Source organism: Podarcis pityusensis (assembly GCF_964106645.2).
Source record: "Podarcis pityusensis genome assembly, chromosome: 17".
Lineage (NCBI taxonomy): Eukaryota > Metazoa > Chordata > Lepidosauria > Squamata > Lacertidae > Podarcis > Podarcis pityusensis.
The window spans coordinates 13,534,313-13,553,399 of NC_138042.1; the positions used below are offsets into that span (position 1 = coordinate 13,534,313).

At 47.9% G+C, this 19,087-nt stretch overlaps 1 protein-coding gene across 1 annotated transcript; it reads right to left on the reverse strand.

The window, feature by feature from the left end:
- Positions 1-821: 821 nt before the first annotated feature.
- Positions 822-18,807, reverse strand: DMRT3 (doublesex and mab-3 related transcription factor 3; the record flags this gene model as incomplete). The annotated part of the gene is made up of 2 exons (XM_080987866.1): positions 822-2,467; positions 18,324-18,807. The coding sequence occupies 2 exons, from the start codon at positions 18,805-18,807 to the stop codon at positions 1,503-1,505; spliced, it is 1,449 nt and encodes a 482-aa protein (XP_080843992.1). The 3' UTR covers positions 822-1,502.
- Positions 18,808-19,087: the final 280 nt, after the last annotated feature.

The following is a 19,087-nucleotide window of genomic DNA, read 5'->3' on the forward strand; positions in this document are numbered from 1 at the left end:
ATACGCACAAGCCCTCTTTTCTCCCCACATTGCAGCTGGGTAGCATCATCTATGGTTTGGACTTGTGGTTGCACAGAAGGTCCCCTCTGCCCTTGTCTGGTCAGTTTTGCAAGGCTTTATTTGATGGAAGACTCCCACATCTGGAGTTGTGGGTAATTTCAGACAAGCAGAGCCCACAAGAAAATTAGATAATAAAATAATGGCACGAGGGGTTTTTAACAATTCAGGCAGACGAATTGTTAAAAACCCTGCATTGTAACTACAGTGGTACCTCGGGTTAAGTACTTAATTTGTTCCGGAGGTCCGTACTTAACCTGAAACTGTTCTTAACCTGAAGCACCACTTTAGCTAATGGGGCCTCCTGCTGCTGCCGCGCTGCCAGAGCACGATTTCTGTTCACATCCTGAAGCACAGTTCTTAACCTGAAGCACTATTTCTGGGTTAGCGGAGTCTGTAACCTGAAGCGTATGTACCCTGAAGCATATGTAACCCGAGGTACCACTGTACATAAACTTGCTGGTATTAAAGGCTGCCAAGATATTAAACTGCAGCAGCGCAAACATAGTGCCGACATTGTGAATTCTCTAGCACACTCAGCTAAACCCCAACCTTTGTCTCCACATCTCTTCTCATTCGACCCTATCAGTTTATGTACGCAGCCAGTTCTCAGTTCAGCAGGCTGAAACTTCAGCTCAGAATGGTCTGTCAATAAAACCAGACTCGTTTATATGCTGTCCACACCTGCCGTCTCTCTCCCAAATATAAATGACATGGTTTAAAAAAATAAAAAATCGAGATCATCATCCAAGTTTATTTCCCCCCCTAGAATCCTTAGCATGCTACAATACCCCAACAAATGTTAATCATGAGCTCATTTCTCACAAGACATTTTCATGCAACTCACAGCTGTATTTGACTTTCCATTGACATTATACAGGTTTCTATATAGCCGTGTGAATCGTGTTTAAGGTGTCTCCAAAAAGTGTGCACGCTTCCATTGCACAGGAGCGGCAGACTCTTGGCCAGTCTTTCATGACTCTTGGTTTTAAAACCAGGGTGATTATTGTCATAAAGTCAACAAGGTCCTTCTTAAGTCCATTTGCCAATGAATTATTTGCTTTTGATATCTTATGTCCTGAGGAGTCCTCTTCTCAAACACTGCATTCAAGTACAATATCAACATTCCCAACTGTCTGCAAGGCAAGACTTATTTGCTCCACTCTAAAATGTTCTGCAATCCCTGGTTCCTCACGTCTATGCTTAAAATTAATCTTTCCCCCCTTTTTTCTGCAATAAACATTCAGCACTAAAGCCATGAAGTGGTAGCTATTTGGCATTTTCCAGTGAAGTGCAAGAAATAAAATAAGTTATGTCTTTATTGCTAAAGGATAGTAACAAGCAAAATCGCCTTTTTTATATAATACAGTAACAAGAGCGTCATTCCTTCCTCTTGACACCCAGTAGTTCTGCCACATTGCTAAATATCATTGTAAATTGTCGTTCTAAGAGGATGTGTTTAGTATTCTAGAGTCTGAGGAGTCTGATCTTTCATCATAGTCGTCTTCTGTATAAATAGGCTGCTTGGAGACAATTGGGCATCCATCGTCAGGGATGGAGATCCTGGGATCTTCTGACGGCCGCGTAGGAAGCACTGGAGAACTTCGGAAGACACTGGTGGTATTGGTGGAGAAAGGGCTGACATACTGAGACCTCAGCTGGTACTGCTGCTGCAGCGTCATGGTGTTCCACAAAGTGACATCGTTGGGCAGAAACGGGCTGGATTGGTTTCTTGCCAAAGTATTCCTCAGCATCAGCGGGTACCGAGGTGGCTGTGGGAATGGGTGCTGTAAGGGGACAGCCAACGGATTGGGCACAACATTACTAGCATCAGCAGAAAACCTCAGAGTGTCTGGAACTCTGAAGGCAGACCCTACAGACCACTTGGAGGAAGAGATGGGATAGGAACCCAACGTGTGTTCAAAGAGGTGTCCATTTGAAGGCAAAACCAGGCCTTCTGATTCTGCAGAAGTTCGGTCCCCCCCAGCTATGGAGGACCTGCTCGAGAGAAGAACCTCAACCGCACTCACCAGGTCACCCCCACAGCCCTTCAAGATTAATTCAAGCACAGTTGGCTTTTGGTTGGGAAATATCTTTTTTAACACCTCAAGGGGTGGCCGGTTGGCTTTCAAGCCAAAAGGCAGAGAAACTGTCCCTGACGGACCTTCGATCAGGAGGTGGTTTGGCTCTGGCTGGTATTTGGGGCTCTGAGGCCTGCTGTCGGCGCTGCCGCTGTTTTTCTGGATGGCGTAGCCTCCTTCATCCACGGACACAATCTCTGGGCTCTCTGGAGCGAAACCGCTCTTGGCTTTTGTCAAGTCTGGGGTGCTCCTTTGGTCGGCGTCTTTGTCACTGTAGGTCTCGGCACTGTCCACTCCGCTGGCATCCCCCAGTCGGTCTTCAGTCATGTCTGTAAAACAGAGGGCAGATTTGTTATGCCAGGAACAGCTCTTAAAAGGAAGGTGAAGTTCCAGTAAGTATTAAAGGAGGCGCTTGATAATAAAGTCAGACTGCCGGTTCATCGACTCTGGGTCCTTCCCCATATCTGCTACCTTGAGCACAGCAAATCAGAGATGGACCATTTTATAGTTCAAATTGGGGGAAATAAATACAGTAAATCAACAAATGTACAAAGATTCACAAAATGTTTAGGGGTATGCATACCCCCAGGAAAAAAAGCACTGGAGATGGACATAACAAAGTTATTCTGTCTGTCTCTGTGTCTCCCTATAACAATTATTGCAGATTATGCAGAATTAGCAAAACTGATCTGCAGAATCTGAAATCAGGAGGAAGCAAAATTCCAAAAAGATTGGAGTAAATTTATGGAGTACATAAATAATAACTGTAGGAATTTGAAGACTCTGGCAGGACTGAAATAAATCTTACGATGTAGATAGGATTGGATACAATAAGAAACTGTGGAAAAGTAACTGACATAAGAAAACCTGTTGAAGGGAAGGAAGTCAATGCTCAGCAGAGTGTGGGGAAAGAATATGAGTAAATGAGTGTTGAATTTTACTGTATTTTGTTTGTTTGTTTGTATTAAATGAAACAGCAATAAAAAGCATTTTTTTAAAAAACAATTATTGCAGACCAAAACCCCTCACACTATGACAGTGCCCTTTCATAGAATAAAAGGGCTGAGATGTACCCAACTGCAAGACTGATTTGCTACTCAAGATAACGTCAGAATGAAGTACCCCCTGTCAGCCGCACTGGAAGAGAAATTTGAAAAATCAGGCCACTGATCAGGAGTCTAAGAATAAGGAAAACCTTCATGCCATCAGTCTCAGTTTTAAACTGTTGTATATGTTAACCTCACCACAGTTAACCATCTCTTTGACTCTGTTTTCTGCTCCGTTCAGCTTCACCCATATATTTGCGGTAAAAAGGTAAAGGGACCCCTGATCGTTAGGTCCAGTCATGGCCGACTCTGGGGTTGCGGCGCTCATCTCGCTTTATTGGCCAAGGGAGCCAGCATACAGCTTCCGGGTCATGTGGCCAGCATGACTAAGCTGCTTATGGTGAACCAGAGCAGCGCATGGAAACGCCGTTTACCTTCCCACTGGAGTGGTACCTATTTATCTACTTGCACTGTGTGCTTTCAAACTGCTAGGTGGGCAGGAGATAATTGTGGTACATGGCCAAAAAAGCCACACCCACAATATAGGGAGGGAGGACACAGCTTCTGTCCCTCCCAAGCAGTGCAGAAAAGGATATTGCAGCCGCCTGCACTCTAAGTGAAACCTGCTGAAATCCCCCATCTTGTTGTTGGCATTCATCTGTCTCAAGAGACAATAGAGTGCACTTCCGAGGGTGAAGTTAGCAGCTGTGTTAGCAACACTGAAGTGACCTCCCCAGGGTGCAAGCCTGGGCAATATGCATGGAGGTTCTGGGCTGCCCAGACAACAAGACCCGCCCCCTCAGCCTCACTGATGGGGTCCAAAGGAAAGCAGAGCAAGATGATGATGATGATGATGATGATGATTAATATCCCGCCCTCCCCAGCCGAAGCCAGGTTCAGAGTGGCCCACAACAATAAAAGCAACACAGTTCACATAAAATCACAATCAATCAATTGAAATGCATTCTAAAACCAATTCAAAATCAAATTAATGGCAACCATTGGGCTAGAGTTCTGTGAGGATTACCAAAGGAGGGGGTCAGACTGTGCCTTGGCCAAAGGCCTGGTGGAACAGCTCTGTCTTGCAGGCCCTGCAGAAAGATGTCAAGTCCCGCAGGGCCCTAGTCTCTTGTGACAGAGCGTTCCACCAGATCGGGGCCACAGCCGAAAAAGCCCTGGCTCTGGTTGAGCCAGCCTAACCTCCCCAGCTTGGCTGCAGGAGTTGTTGGGAGGAGGCATACAAGGCACTGTCCGAATGTCTTAGGGACTCCACTTGGGATTTGTGTTGGGCTTACTCCTTAGCCTTTTCTTCTCCTGAAGATGTCCCACAAGGTAGCAGAGGTTTAGGACCAGAGTTTTCCTTCTCCTAGATGGCCTCCCTTCCCAGGTGGACGAGCCCCATCTGCCCCTCACTTCCCTCTACAGCAGCCTTTATCAACCCATGGGTCCCCAGATGTTGTTGCACTACAACTCCCATCACCCCTAGCTAGCAAGGCCAGAGCTCAGGGATGATAGGAGTTGTAGTCCAACAACATCTGGGGACTCACAGGTTGAGAACTACTGCTCTACAGCATGTGCAGAAACCGCCTTCTTGACCCTTGGACCCATTCTTGGTCTCATCCACTCAAACAGCCAAAGTCTGTCTTTGCATGCAAGGGAAACCCCTAGCTCATCTGGTTTAGCTAACTCACCTGCACACAGCTCTTAAAGGTGCATCAGTCCTTCTCTCTCTCTCTCTCTCTCTCTCTCTCTCTCTCTCCCTTCTCTTCTGCATCTGACCAGCCTCAATATGGTGACTACATAAGTTACTACTATATGCTAATCCTGTCCTTTTCATTTATTTGATATCTTTATAAAGCTCAACAAGCCACACCCTTCCATGACAAAAACCACAGATGTGCAGAATGAGCTTGACAAAGGGGATGTTCTATTTGTGTCCTCTCCAACTTTCCTTCATTTAGGCAAATGCCATGGAGCTCACATCTCGATGCAATACTCTGTTTAAATAACCAAGCAGCAGCAGCAAAGAACCTGTGGACACTCATGCCTTGTGTTCTAACACATTGAACTCTATACCTACCCCAGCACAAAAATGTTTATTTCCAAGTTTGTAAAATATGTACTCTTATTTAAGCTCATGTACCCTGGGACTCTCCCAACCACCAAATTTCTGGGGGCTGGAGGGTGAAGACTCATAAAACTATGAATCACAAAGGTGAATCATTATTAGGTCTGGAACATTTTCAGTGTGGTTTGAAAGAAATGCTTTATGTTAAAAATTCTGCTAATATTTTGGCTGTCCTTGAAATTACACATCCAGGGCCTTGATATTGAGTAGGGCTACAAGGCGTGATTAGGGATGCGGGTGGCGCTGTGGGTTAAATCACAGAGCCTAGGACTTGCCGATCAGAAGGTCAGCGGTTCAAATCCCTGCGATGGGGTGAGCTCCCGTTGCTCGGTCCCTGCTCCTGCCAACCTAGCAGTTTGAAAGCACGACAAAGTGCAAGTAGATAAATAGGTACCACTCTGGTGGGAAGGTAAATGGCGTTTCCATGTGCTGCTCTGGTTCACCAGAAGCGGCTTAGTCATGCTGGCCACATCACCCAGAAGCTGTACACCGGTTCCCTCGGCCAATAAAACAAGATGAGTGCCGCAACCCCAGAGTCGTCTGCGACTGGACCTAATGGTCAAGGGTCCCTTTACCTTTACCTTTTACAAGGCGTGATTAGAACCATTTGCTGCACCTGTGCAGGTCAATGCAGTGTGTGTGTGTGTGTGTGTGTGAGAGAGAGAGAGAGAGAGAGAGAGAGAGAGAGAGAGAGAGAGAGTCTTACGTACCAGAAATAGTTTTGATAAGATTAGTTAAATTTACAACAAATTTTACAAGGTTGGTAAAATAACAGTTTTTATTAGAGCCAGTTAGTATTCAGAATGCACTCTGCAAGTTTCCATGTTGCATAAAAAACTTTCATACATGGGTCATTCATTGAAAAATATCTGTAAAAGAAACAATAGATGTTTCTGAAAGAGAGTGTGTATTCCACACTTCCGTACATCCCGTGTGTAAATCGGAACAAGGGACAATCCACAGAAAACTTGATTGCCATTTGTTCCAACTTAGCGCAGGGCAAATGCAAAAGCACTCAGACACACGCCTAGAAAACAAGGGGCATTTTTGCCATTCTTTATAGGAAAATCAAGGAAGTTCTTACAGGTCAAGTTGGGAACTTACATAGTGACTAAAAGCATGCCTATATGATTCTATTCTGTCTTATACCTGATAAATCTATACACCTTAACTCTCTGGATAGTAGTTCTAGCAGAAGGACTTAATGTTTTGTTATGATTTATTGCTCCGTTATTCATTTTTATGTTGCCTTGCACATATCAAACTGTATCCTAGTTAATTCTTCATTGAAACTAGAAGTCATCCAGAGTATAAATTGAAATCTAACCAAGCTGATTAAAATATATTTTGTTTTTTATGAAATGAAACTGCTTTGCACCTGGGATTCCACACAGTTTTGCATTTTCTAAAACTGAACACTTGAAAAATAGCAAGTTTGTTATTGGACTTGAGGCAGGTTCGGAGTCAAGTCCTCAAGCAGTTTCCTCAAAAGTAGTGGAGCATCTCCTTTAGCTAAAATAATGTTAATAATAACTTGGACAGATTAGACCCTAGCAAAAAAATGTTGTGCAAACAGTGTTATTTATGAGCAACAGAAAGAGCAAAGGCATCTACTGATTTCCACTATCACTTCTTATTTTAAAACATTGCACTTGATCGCTTTGGTTCTTTTAACATTTTACGCAGGTCAGCCTCAAATTGTTGTTTCTCATTGAGGTGACAGTTCTTGACACTGTGCATACTCCTGGATCTGCCAAGGAAGCACAAATGATTTCTGGCTGAATAAATAGCTGAATTTATCCCAAATGAATTTATTCATTTGTTTGTATTGGCTGTCGGTTTCCTGGTAAACAATTTGCAGCCCTCATTGTTGCTTTCCACCGTTCAGGGGTTCACCTTCTATGCAGCTTCCTATTGTAGTTTAGAATATGGATATATTCACACTCACCCACAAAACAGCCTTTGCAGATTTGACGCCACGTGCCAAAGTCGCGTAATACTTTGATGGTTCTGAATCTGTGTGTCCTCAGAGAGGCAAACCTCCAGAGCTGCCCCTCTTTTCAAGAAGCAACAGTCTAGTTGGAAGGAGTTCTCCAGGACATTTGATGGATGAAGATTTCCCCCTCCCCTCACCTCAAAGCCGTTAAGCAGAAAGTGCTGACTAGCTGGCAGGGAAGAATTTCTCATCAATGCTCTTTGATTGTATTTTGCAAACAAAATGCCTGCTGCCTGGTAACATTTCACTTGAGCCTGACCTTCCCCAAAAGTTATTGCTATCAGATTCGATTTACACTGTCCTCCCATGATTACTGTAATCTTTTAAACTGGGGAGTTCATTTATCAGGGAGGCAGGGAGTGCGAGTCAATCGTGCTTCTATCCATCAGATTTATAAGCTTCTTGCAGCTCAGAGGAGCTTCTGTTCTCAGGCCACGTCCCTCCCCAAAACAGCTGGATATGCCAAACCGCCTCTGGACTTCAGCAGTACTTTTTCCTGTTGGAATGTTCAGGGAGGCAGGAGAGGATATATTGTTTATTGATATCCTTCCTAACTTGTGCTAGCAAGTTCCTTTACTGAGCAGAGTTTACATTCCCCTTTTTAATTGCACAGCAGGTAGCTGGTTGCAGGCTCTCACTATCATACAATTCAGTACAGTCATACCTCGGGATAAATGTGCTTCAAGTTAAGTATTTTCGGGTTGCGCTCGCGGTGACCTGGAAGTAACGGAGAACATTACTTCCGGGTTTCACCACGCGCACATGCGCAGGCAGTCAAAATGAAGTCACCACATGTGCGGAAGCGGCGAAACGCAACATGCACAGGCGCAGGTTGCGTTCGCTTCAGGATGCGAATGGGGTCCGGAACGGATCCCGTTCGCATCCTGAGGTACCACTGTATTGAATTGTATGCTCCTGGTAAGTTCCCTTTCATCCCTCTTAAAAGAATAAACACACCACAATCTTGTATAAAGTATATAAAAGTAGTTTACTTACATTCTGTTCACAGTTGGATCCCAGAAGGCAAACTTAGTTACAACGTATATACATGTGGATCCTATCCCAGGCTTCCTCAACCTCGGCCCTCCATATGTTTTTGGCCTACAACTCCCATGATCCCTAGCTAGCAGGACCAATGGTCAGGGATGATGGAAATTGTAGTCTCAAAACATCTGGAAGGCTGAGGTTAAGGAAGCCTGATCTATACCATATGAGGGTAATCCCAGGGTCCTGGGATTTTTCGCATATCTAGCTACAAAGCTGCTCCAACAACAGAGGAAGTCAAAAAGGGAGAGAGTGCAGCATGCCCTGTACTTTTGTTACCTGAACAGGTAAAGTCACGCCCACCTCTAAAAGGTAAAGGGACCCTTGACCATTAGGTCCTGTCATGGTCGACTCTGAGGTTGCGGTGCTCATCTCGCTTTATTGGCCGAGGGAGCCGGCGTACAGCTTCCGGGTCATGTGGCCAGCATGACTAAGTCGCTTCTGGCGAACCAGAGCAGCGCACAGAAACGTCACTTACCTTCCCGCTGGAGTGGTACCTATTTATCTACTTGCACTTCATGCTTTTGAACTGCTAGTTTGGCAGGAGCAAGGACTGAGCAACGGGAGCTCGCCCCGTCGTGGGGATTCAAACCGCTGACCTTCTGATCGGCAAGCCCTAGGCTCTGTGGTTTAACCCACAGAACCACCCGTGTCTAGTCACATGCAAAAGAAGTATGTCCCAGCCAGGAGGAAACAGGAAGTTTTTGACTGGCTGGACCAAACTGCATGTCCACTCTAGGAAAACAAGGAATGTGGTACTTGACTGCTACTTACCGTATTTTTCGCTCTATAAGACGCACCAGACCACAAGACGCACCTAGTTTCTAGTGGAGGAAAACAAGAAAAAAAATATTCTGAATCTCAGAAGCCAGAACAGCAAGAGGGATCGCTGCGCAGCAAAAGCAGCAATCCCTCTTGCTGTTCTGGCTTCAGGGATAGCTGCGCAGCCTGCATTCGCTCCATAACACGCACACACATTTCCCCTTATTTTTTAGGAGGGAAAAAGTGAGTCTTATAGAGCAAAAAATACGGTAGGTATCACATCCCACGTTTCCAAAGTGAAGGAGGGGCCAATGAAGCCCTCCAAGGTTGTGTTGCCTGGAACGCAGGACACAAATCTCAGAGGATGCTTAGGGACTCACGAACGCAGGGCTGGGGACCTGTGGCCCTGCACAGGCAGGTGGACCACCTTCCATCAGTCCCAGACAGCATGGCCAATGGCCAAGGATTATGGGAGTTATAGCAAAGGTGGAAGGGAGCACAGCCGGTTTGGTTGCACCGGGTGCAAGGCTTCTGGGGTGCTGCAGAAGACGAGAGGCAGGGGTGCCAGATTTTGGTGCTGCACATGGCGCCACTGGCATTTGAGATGCCAAGGTCCGCCACTGGTTATAGTTCCACACTGAGGGGTAGTGGGGCAGGCAGGCAGGGACAAAACACTGCCACTTTTTCTACAACATGCTGTCATCTCATGGGACACTAGTTGCCAGTCCTCTGCCCTGCAAATAAACAAACTTTTCTCTGGGAGAAACCCACCAAATCACTTAAGCAGAAGAAGAGGAAGGTTACATTAGCATAGGGATTAAAGTGCCACTTTTATTTGGAAAAATCCCCAAGTCATTTTACCATGACCAACCAAATTGTCAACTGATTTTGTGGGGGACTAAAAAAAGAAAGAAAAATGACTAAGGTTTTCTTTCAGCTGCGGAGTTTATAATGATAACTCATCAAAGCAATTATATCCCCCCCCCCCAGACAGATGCTATCCATACTGTATAAGTAAGATACTGTTTAAGTAAGTTAAGGGACCAGCTTTCATTTAAGCAGATGTCAGCATTACATGTTATGAATTCTGCCCTGCGATCTGCTGGAGGAAAGGGTAGTCATTGCTTCTTTAGCCCAGAATCCTGAATGTGTAACCTGTTATCTGTAATACCTGTGGGCGGGGGGGGGGGAGCACTTGCTCAGATAGCCTTAAATTTCCAGGAGGGAAAAAAGAGATTTATTCAGCCTTCAATCGGCCCATAAGGCAAATGAGTCCAGAAGCTGACTTCGTGGCTGCAACATCTGCTTAATTTTTGTACACATACACTCCTCCTGACTCCCTGCTTTGTGTTAACATCTTGCCCGATGAAGATTTCTTAAGAATTTGAAAGCTTGCTACACTTTTATGATATTTTGGTTGGTTCGAATGAAGGAATTGCCCAGCTGTTGATTTCACAGGCCTTCAGTTTCAAGGAACTTACGCAGGACAAAATTGGCTTAATTGTAAAACAAAAAAATTGTCCAAGAATAATTCTAATTACAGCACTGACACTTTTTTTGTAAAAACAAGGCACTGAACACAACGTCACTTGCAAGAGCACAACTTTCTTCTGAATTTCGCTCCTTCTCTTTAAGCCCACAGAACAAGGGATGCTGCAGGTGATGTTTTGTTACATAAACCAAACCATGGCAACAGAAAGCCTCTACCACAATAAAGGATTTATTACATTGTTTAAAATCTTTAGATGGATGCTCAGGACAAGAATATAACAAATATAAAACCTCAGAACACGTAAAAATCTTTTAAGTATTATATTTCCATTCATTCACGCTGGAAAAAATAGAATAAAAGCAGTAAACATATATCTGCAGAAGGATGCAAACAATCTCTGGAATCCTCCCTCTTCTAAGACTTTTGGATTGAATTTAAATGTTTAAACATACCTCTCCCTTTTCAAGGAGAGCCACTGCATTGACACGTCTGTGCAAGCACAAATCAACCCCCTTCAATTAAGCTGTTCTTTTCTTCTTCTGTTTTATTAATTTTTTATTTAAAGTCAGCAGCAAAATATTGGAGGGGTGGGGGAGAACTGTGGTTCCCTTCGCAGAAAGAAGGGAATTAATGGATCATGGGCCCTAAAATACTCAGCGGAGGACTTAGAGGCAGGAACTGCTAACAGAGAAGATAATCTTTAAAACAGCCATGTGTCTGACTTATGTACGTGTAGATTCGTACTCCAGAACTTTGCACGCATCGTTTAGAATCGGATTGAGGAAGCAGCAGGAATCGCGCCAAGGCGAAATTTGCAGATAGCAAGTTTCCTTTCTATCTACACGTCTCGCTATTTCATTCTCCCCACACCTTAGCGGCTTGTCGGCTATGTTGTTGACAATTGACAATTTGACAACTGACAATTTCTCAGTGGGAAATCCCATTTAAATCAAGAGGTCTTCGTCCCAAGCAAACTGGGACCGGATAATTGCAGCCTTATGGAGAGCAATCCTAAACATGTTAAGCGGGAGTGAACCCCATTGATCTTACAAGGCAACCCTCTACATTTTTACTCAGAAGTAAGCCCTATCGATCAGACTTTCTCCTAGAACTGCAGCCTTACTCCGCAGTGCGAGTGCTTAGAATTGCAGCCTCGCTTTGCTTACTGAAAACTTTAAGGCTGCGAACCTGCTAAGCACATTTACTCAGGAAGGGGAGAAAGAGTCGGGAATGAAACCCCCAAGAACACTCTTAACGCTTTCCCCCTAAAGTCCTACTGAAGGTAAAGGTAAAGGGACCCCTGACCATTAGGTCCAGTCGTGACCGACTGTGTCCTACTAGCTGCAGTCAAAATGCTTGCAGATTCGGAGGCAAAACTGGAGAAGGAAAAGCTCAGTCCGTAGGTAGACCATTTGATTCTTAATATCAGGGCCGGATTTAGGTTTGGTGAGGCCCTAAGCTACTGAAGGGAATGGGGCCCTTTATATGTCCAGCTGCCCTTTGTCAACAGCAAATTGTGGCTGTTTTTTGTGTTGAATATATGCTATATGGTAATTTATGAACCTAAAAGGTATCTAAAGCCATTTGCACATAACAAAATATGTACCGGTATTTTATCAAAGTTTTTGATCCAGTACATCCAGGTGTTTCTTTCCTTTGCATTTTTTGGGGGCCCCCAAGAGAGTGGGGCCCTAAGCTATAGCTTGTTTAACTTATACGCAAATCCGGCACTGCTTAATATTGATGAGATTTTTATAGAAACTAGGAGAGGAGATATATATATTTAGGTACTGTATTATCATTCCTTCCTCACCTTTGTAAATTCAGCAGAACGTATCCCTCTGCATCTTAGAATGAGGAAGCTTAGATAGGCCAGTTTTAGCCTGTTGGTTTAAGTAATCCAGGATTCTTTTAAGGCAGACTGGATTCCCCTGCTATTTCCCATTTTCTTAAAACAATAACCACGCAAACAGTCTTGCAAAAGGTAAAAATAGCATTTACTCACTCGGAATACTTGTCGAAGAGTAACAGGTAAAGCAGCTTTGTTCAGGCAAGCTTAAAATGGTAACCAGGTTACAAAGACATACTTTAGTCTGGTTTAAAATGGTGTCTGAGCAATGCAGCTCGGACATCCAGATGTTCTACATTGCTGAGATGAAGTTGAAAGGGCAAAGGGCAAAGAAGAAGTGCCCAGCCAGGTGAGGAGATTATAGGAATGGATACGCCTTCCCCTAACAGGGCACTGTGGGAGCGTCTCTCAGAGGGAACTTACAAGACTCTGAGCTTCAGTTCCTCTCGTGCGCCTATGTAGCAAACATGCATCGTTGGTTTGACTGCATTGTAAAAATCCCACAAATCTTAGGGTCGTGGGTTCGAGCCCATTGGGTAAAAAGTTCCCTGCATTTTAGAGTGTTGGACTAGATTACCCTCGGGTTCCCTTCCAACTCTACAATTCTATTATTTTTATGCCAATTCTTTTTATTGATTTTCCATAATTTTTAACAAATTGTCACCAGGCTATTACAAATTAATAGAATTATTCTAAAGCATCACACAAACCTTTAAATTCATGCTTATTGAGTAGCGCGCATTTCCAAAAGTGGGGCTGGAATCAAGTGGGAATATTTATTCTGGATCCGTAGGGAATGGTATACTATTCATTCCAAAGAACCCTGTGGAACTGGAGTGTGGAACGCGATGCGCTGGGCACGCCAGGCTGCAATGCTATCCAGAAAACAACATTCATTCGGATTTTCGGAAATTAAAAATAAATAAATCCCCAACTTCTTCCCAGTGCATCGCGTATAAAAGTGAAAACCGAAGAGGACTAAGTCGCGCGCCCTTCCTCCCCCAAAAACCCAACAGTCGAGGTTTCGCCGTGTGTTGCAATATTTTCTTTGGTCCCGAAATATCTAAATGCTTCGGAGACGCGGCGGCCTACATTAATTCTCCCCACCTCAGCCCCGAATAATAAGGAGCCTGGGCACCAGCTTCCCCTTCGCCTGCTTCGCCCTTCCTAATCTAAGCGCCTTTACGCAGCGCCGCAGTCCAGGCCCCCTCGGAGCAAGGTCGACGGCTCCAGGGTTGTATTCGAGTTCTGAAACCTCTCCCTCTCTTACGCACAGAAGCAGCCTCGTCTAAGACGACCCGGTGTTTGTATGGGGTGGAGAGGGCACGCCACACTATTCTTTATATTGTATGTATCCCATCCCAGCCACGCTTTCCAGAGGCCGAAATGCGCGCAGGTATCCAAGGTCCGGGCGGAAAGTCTTCGAGGAAGGGGTCGAGCTGGGAGACCTTCCCGCTGTGTCCGCAGCCCCTTCCGCGCTCCTTCGAGGAAAGGGGTTTGTTCCCAAGGGGCTGGTGCGCTGGATAGTCAAACGCATCTGCGAGTCTCTCCTTTCGGAGAAAGAGTCGCCGCCAGGTTTAATGGGAGAAGGAAAATTCCCAAAAAGTTTCCTGACACAATCCGCCACGAAAGGGTCACGGCAGTTGTACAAAAACCAGCATTCCGTGTGCTAACTCCGCACACGCACTCAACAACGTCTAACCTTGAGAAGGAACGCGACGCAGCGTACTCCTGAACTGTAACCTCGCTTCATTTCGAAAGAGTCTTGGAAAGCGAGGAACGTCTGAGTTTAAGGTCGCCAGGCCTAAGAGGAGGCAGGAAGGCCCCGAGAACTGCCACCTCGAAGCCAGTTCCGGATCAGGCCCACTTCTTGAAGTCAAAAAGCGCTCGTTTCCCACTCAACGGGCGTCGTTGGGGATCGAGGTATACTATAAGTTGACTTAAACGAGGAACATCCAAAGCGCAGGGCAAGATCCGGCGGCGCGCCTCAAACCTTTGCTTCCAAGTGCAACGGAACTCCGGAGAAGTCCATTGTCTTCAGGGGGTCTTCTCTGAGCAAGACTAGTGTTAGATGCCACCCACAGATCTTCATGCGAAATCTGCAGGGTTCTATTTTAAATCCCCGCACCCGGAGCTCAGAGCCACTGCGCATCCTGTTCCTCTGCATGTTTACTCGGAAGTCAGACCCACCAAGTTTAATAGGCCTCTCCCGAGTAGAGGATACTGTTGATACAATTTTTGTTTTTTCCACTTCCTACCCCTAATCACATAAAAAATAAACGCACATTGGCGGCCTCCTAATTGTTTGATGGGCTAAGAGAGGGAAGAGTTTAATTACCTATTTTAGGGGGGGGAACAAAACTAAATTGACAGTTTTACAACAATTCCAGTCGCCCCAGAATGCAGCAGGTATGATAGCCAGCAGAACAAGGGGCTGAGCGCATACGAAGCCTATTTCAGAAGCGCTCCCGTCGTTTGTCAACCCTTCCTGGCGCTCTTCGGAACTGATTATGCTCCCCAGGCCTTAAACGTTTGGTCTAGATGCCCAAGAGGGCCTTTTTCGTGCCGGCACCTCAAGAGTAGGACTCCTTGCTACGGGAGAGACTCGCTGTTCCCACTGTCGAGGGAAGACGATTCTGCTTAAGCGAGCTTTTTATTAGCCTTGTTTTGTAATCCGGACTCTGCGAAGTTTTAAATGTTTGGTTATTTAAAAGAATTGTAATTGTTTTGTTATGACTGTTGCATTGGTTAGTGGGGGGTGATGGTAAGCTGTTAGCTGCCCTGGAAATGCATCAGATAGTGTTATTTAAAGAAATAAAGATTAGGAGGGTTAAACGTTTAATTTATAATTATGAAGGTGGTTGAGAGTTTGGAGACAGAGGACATCACCAAGAAGGAAACTGTCTACAACGAATATACTCCGGGGTTTATACATTCTCTCCCCCGCCTTGTTTCCCCGCCTCCTCTTTCATTTTCCAATTAAGCAGCAAAGGTTATTTCTACTAAGTCCCCTGCAAGCTAGCAGAGTACTTTGAAACCTGAGAAAAGTCGCGAGAGGGGCCTTGATCTTGCGGGGAGCCGGCTCTCTCCACACACCCGCGCGCGAACAGCAAAATCACATTTGCCAAAAGGAAAACAGGGCGATAGTCGTTTCCTGATGGAACTGGCGGGACCAGGGCGGCTTGTGAGTCTCTCTGAATTTCCTAGAATGGGCCGCAGAGGTGATGGCGCAGGTTCCGCGCAGAAACAGCTGCCGAGATGGCAGATAAACCCCATAAATCCTCTCCCAGGGAGCTGTGAGGTCCTGAGGGGATTTTCCCTGCTACCCTTATTAGCTCGTTACAGCCTTTATTGCAGCGCCGCAGGACTGCTGCAACCGAATCAGCCAGACCCTGAGCGCCGACGGGTCTCCAATTTCACCAGGATGTTGTATATTTTTAGGACTCTCTATTCGTCGCAGTCTCCTCGCCGATTTGACACAGGTCGGGGACTTGTGGCCTGAATCTTTCCTGTTTCCACCAAGTTTCTGCAGCAGTAATATCTGGCGGTGAGTAAAAGCCTAATCGGGCTGCATAAACAGGACAGACACACATTTTGATTCTAAGCGCACACCTGCCTCCCCAGGTCTTTGGATTATCTGCAACAAAGCTTGCCCTGCGATCCTATGCATGCTTACCAGGGAGAAAGGCCTACTCACCAAGTAAATGTGGATAGGATTGGGCAGTAAGTCCCTGCTGCTTACAGTCCGAGCCTTGGTGCAGTTAGGCGCGCTGAATCTGCGCAACACTGAACTTCCCAGCGGCTGCACAGGCTCAGGGACGCCACGACGCCGGCTTAAGTACAGTGCAATCCTGAATACGACTACTCAGAAAGCTCGACGGACCTTCGAAGAGGGCAAGGCGAGGTCCCAGGGGCCTTTCTTACTCAGGATCCGTTTTAAGGGCCGAACCTGCTTACATTACATGGGCTCTTCTTCTTCCAGAGCACAGCAGCTCAGGTCACTACAGCCAAACAAGATAACCGTCCGTTTCTCGCGCTAAAAATAATGGCTTCGAACGATCACTAACCCGCATTTCACAGCTCAGTGTCTCTGGTTACGGTCTTTGATATTTCCCCCACTTCTTCCAACTATTAAATTCCCTGGATCGACAGGAATGTAAATTGCAGTCTCCTTCTGTCCACCCCAAAACAGCATCTCCTCGCCGGTCGTTTCCGACTAGCTAAGTGATGCGGTCCGCCTGTTTTTCCAAAGCCAAGTCATGGAGTCCCTACTTTTGAAAAGTGTGATATTTCTATGGTAGTTTTTGTTACGTGACTCGCACCATGGCCCCCCCGGGTGGGTTATGCGGACTCGCCGGGGCTCACGGACCACCAATTGGGAATGACTGTTAAGCACTGGGAAGAAGCAGACTGGACCGAGAGGGGGTCGGGCTGGTTTTATTTTTTAAACGAACCCGCAAACAGCAGCTGCTTGGCCGCCGAGGACCAGCAAAGTTACGGATGGGCTCCCTGGGCTAGAAGGTCCCTATCCCTGGCTCAGTATCCCCTGGATCCTTGACTCCAGTCACCTTGGGGTAGGCCCCCCGGGATTCCGCTTCACAGGGCGAAGCGCGCAGAGCAAAGGGACGGTCAGCCTCTGGCAGTCAAGATCGCGACAGAATCGAGCAGATCCCGCGAGTTGTTATTCGAAGCGGAGGCCCCACAGAGCTCACGAAGACTTACTCCCCAGTCGGCGAGTTTAGAGTTCACCCTGGACGGATAGGGACACCTCATCTGTACCGCGGATCTGTTACAAACCATACCGAGGTCTCTGAGAGACGTCGTGGTGGGGGGGATCGAAATATTCTGAAATATCAGGTTCTAAATGGCCGGAGGAAGATGTCCCCGGGTCCTGGCGAGGCAGGTGAACGAGACCTGATCACACCTTTATTCACGGAGGAAGAATTCACGGGTCCCTTCCCCTCCTGTCCTCGGCCTCGCGCACAGCAGCTTTCCACCCCAAAATCCGGTCCCGGTTGGGAAGAGAAGGGCCTGCCCCGCCTCCGCCTGTCCTCACTGCGCGTCTTGGATGTATGACAGCAGGCAAGCACTCTTGGCAAGCTCAGAGTCTCCCTCGCTCCCCGGACAACGGGACACGCCGCCCTGCCAAGGAAAGCCGTCGGGGGACCAAAGGCCCCATCCCGGCGATTCTAGTTGCCTCCCAAGTAGGAGGCGGGAGAAGATGCGTTTCCTCCCCAGCGCAGCACCCACTTCCCAATGGAGACCGTTCCCCCCGCCCCCGCTTTGCTCTTCCCCATTCCTTCCCGACGGCAGAAAAAAAAGGGCGCCGCACACCAGAAAGAAACCTCGCCACTCCCCACCCCCCGCGAAGTTTTCCACGGCCCGGGGAAAGTTGTGTCCCTGCGTGAGCCCACTTGGGCGCGCGGGAATCTCCCGATTAATTACAATACCCCTTTAGCCTTTGCCTAGGGATCGGGCCCCGACGCCGTAGACATACAGTTTAAGCCGGAGAGCGACTTGCAACTAAGTCTCCACTAGATTTCAACCGGATTTGTTTTTTATTTCAGCGAAGTTACGACGGCTGCCTACAGCTCCATTTCGGAAAGAGCCTCCGTCCTCCCCACCGCGTCCCCACCGTCTTCGTCTGCGGGAACTGCCTGCTTCCTTAGAGTAAACTCCGGGCCCCGCCGCCTCCCCAAGTTCCGGGGCTGAGATGTGGTTCGCCCCCGAAGCCGATGAACCCCTTATAATCCGTGGAGAAGTCAAAGCAGCCTAGTTGAAGCCCCTGCTGCTTGTGGGGCCCGATGCGCCACTGGTTGCCTCTGGGCGCCTTGCCCCCCCCGCCCCGCCCCCTGCACTCCCACATACCTGCTTTGGGCAGCTGCGGCGGCTGGACGGCGGTGGGCTGCTCCGAAGCCCAGCGGAGGGCTGCGGCGGCCAGCTCCATCGGCGGGCGATGCGGTGTGCCTGGGGGTCCCTCCGAGGGAGCGACGGCAGCTGCAGCGGCTCCTGCTCCGGGGTGTCCCGTGGTCGTGGTCCCAGCAGAGCCGGGCGCGGCGGCGGCGGCGGGCAGAGCGCGCAGGGCGTCGGGGATGAGGCTCTCCAGGCTCTCGTTGGCCTGCTGCCTGCGCAGCGCCACTTGCGCGGCCATGACGCGCTGCCGCTCGATGATGAGGATGCACTTTTCGCACGTGCAGTCCTTGAAGCGGCAGTAGCGCTTGTGGCCCTTCAGCCACGACAGCACGCCGTGGTTGCGGCAGCGCGCGCACTTGGGCGTCCGCTGCAGGGGCGCCCGCGCCGGAGGCGCCACCGGGCCGCCCATGTACAAGTAGGGCGAGCCGTAGCCGTTCATGGCGCGCTGACAGGGCCCAGGAGCGCGGGCACGGCGGCGGGAAGGCGGGCGTGTGCGCAAGCCAGGGAGCGCAGCCTCGACGGCAGTCCCGGGACAGCCACTACGGCCTCTGCCCGCCGCTCGCCCGCCGCATCCTCACGCACAAGGGTCTCGCCTGTGCGCGCCTTCGAGGCAGAGCTGGAGTACCGCTGGCAGACGGGCTCCGGGCTTGCCCGCCTCTTCCTCGACGCTCCTCCTCCTCCGCGGCTGCGCTTCTTGCTCTCGTCGACCAGGCAACCAC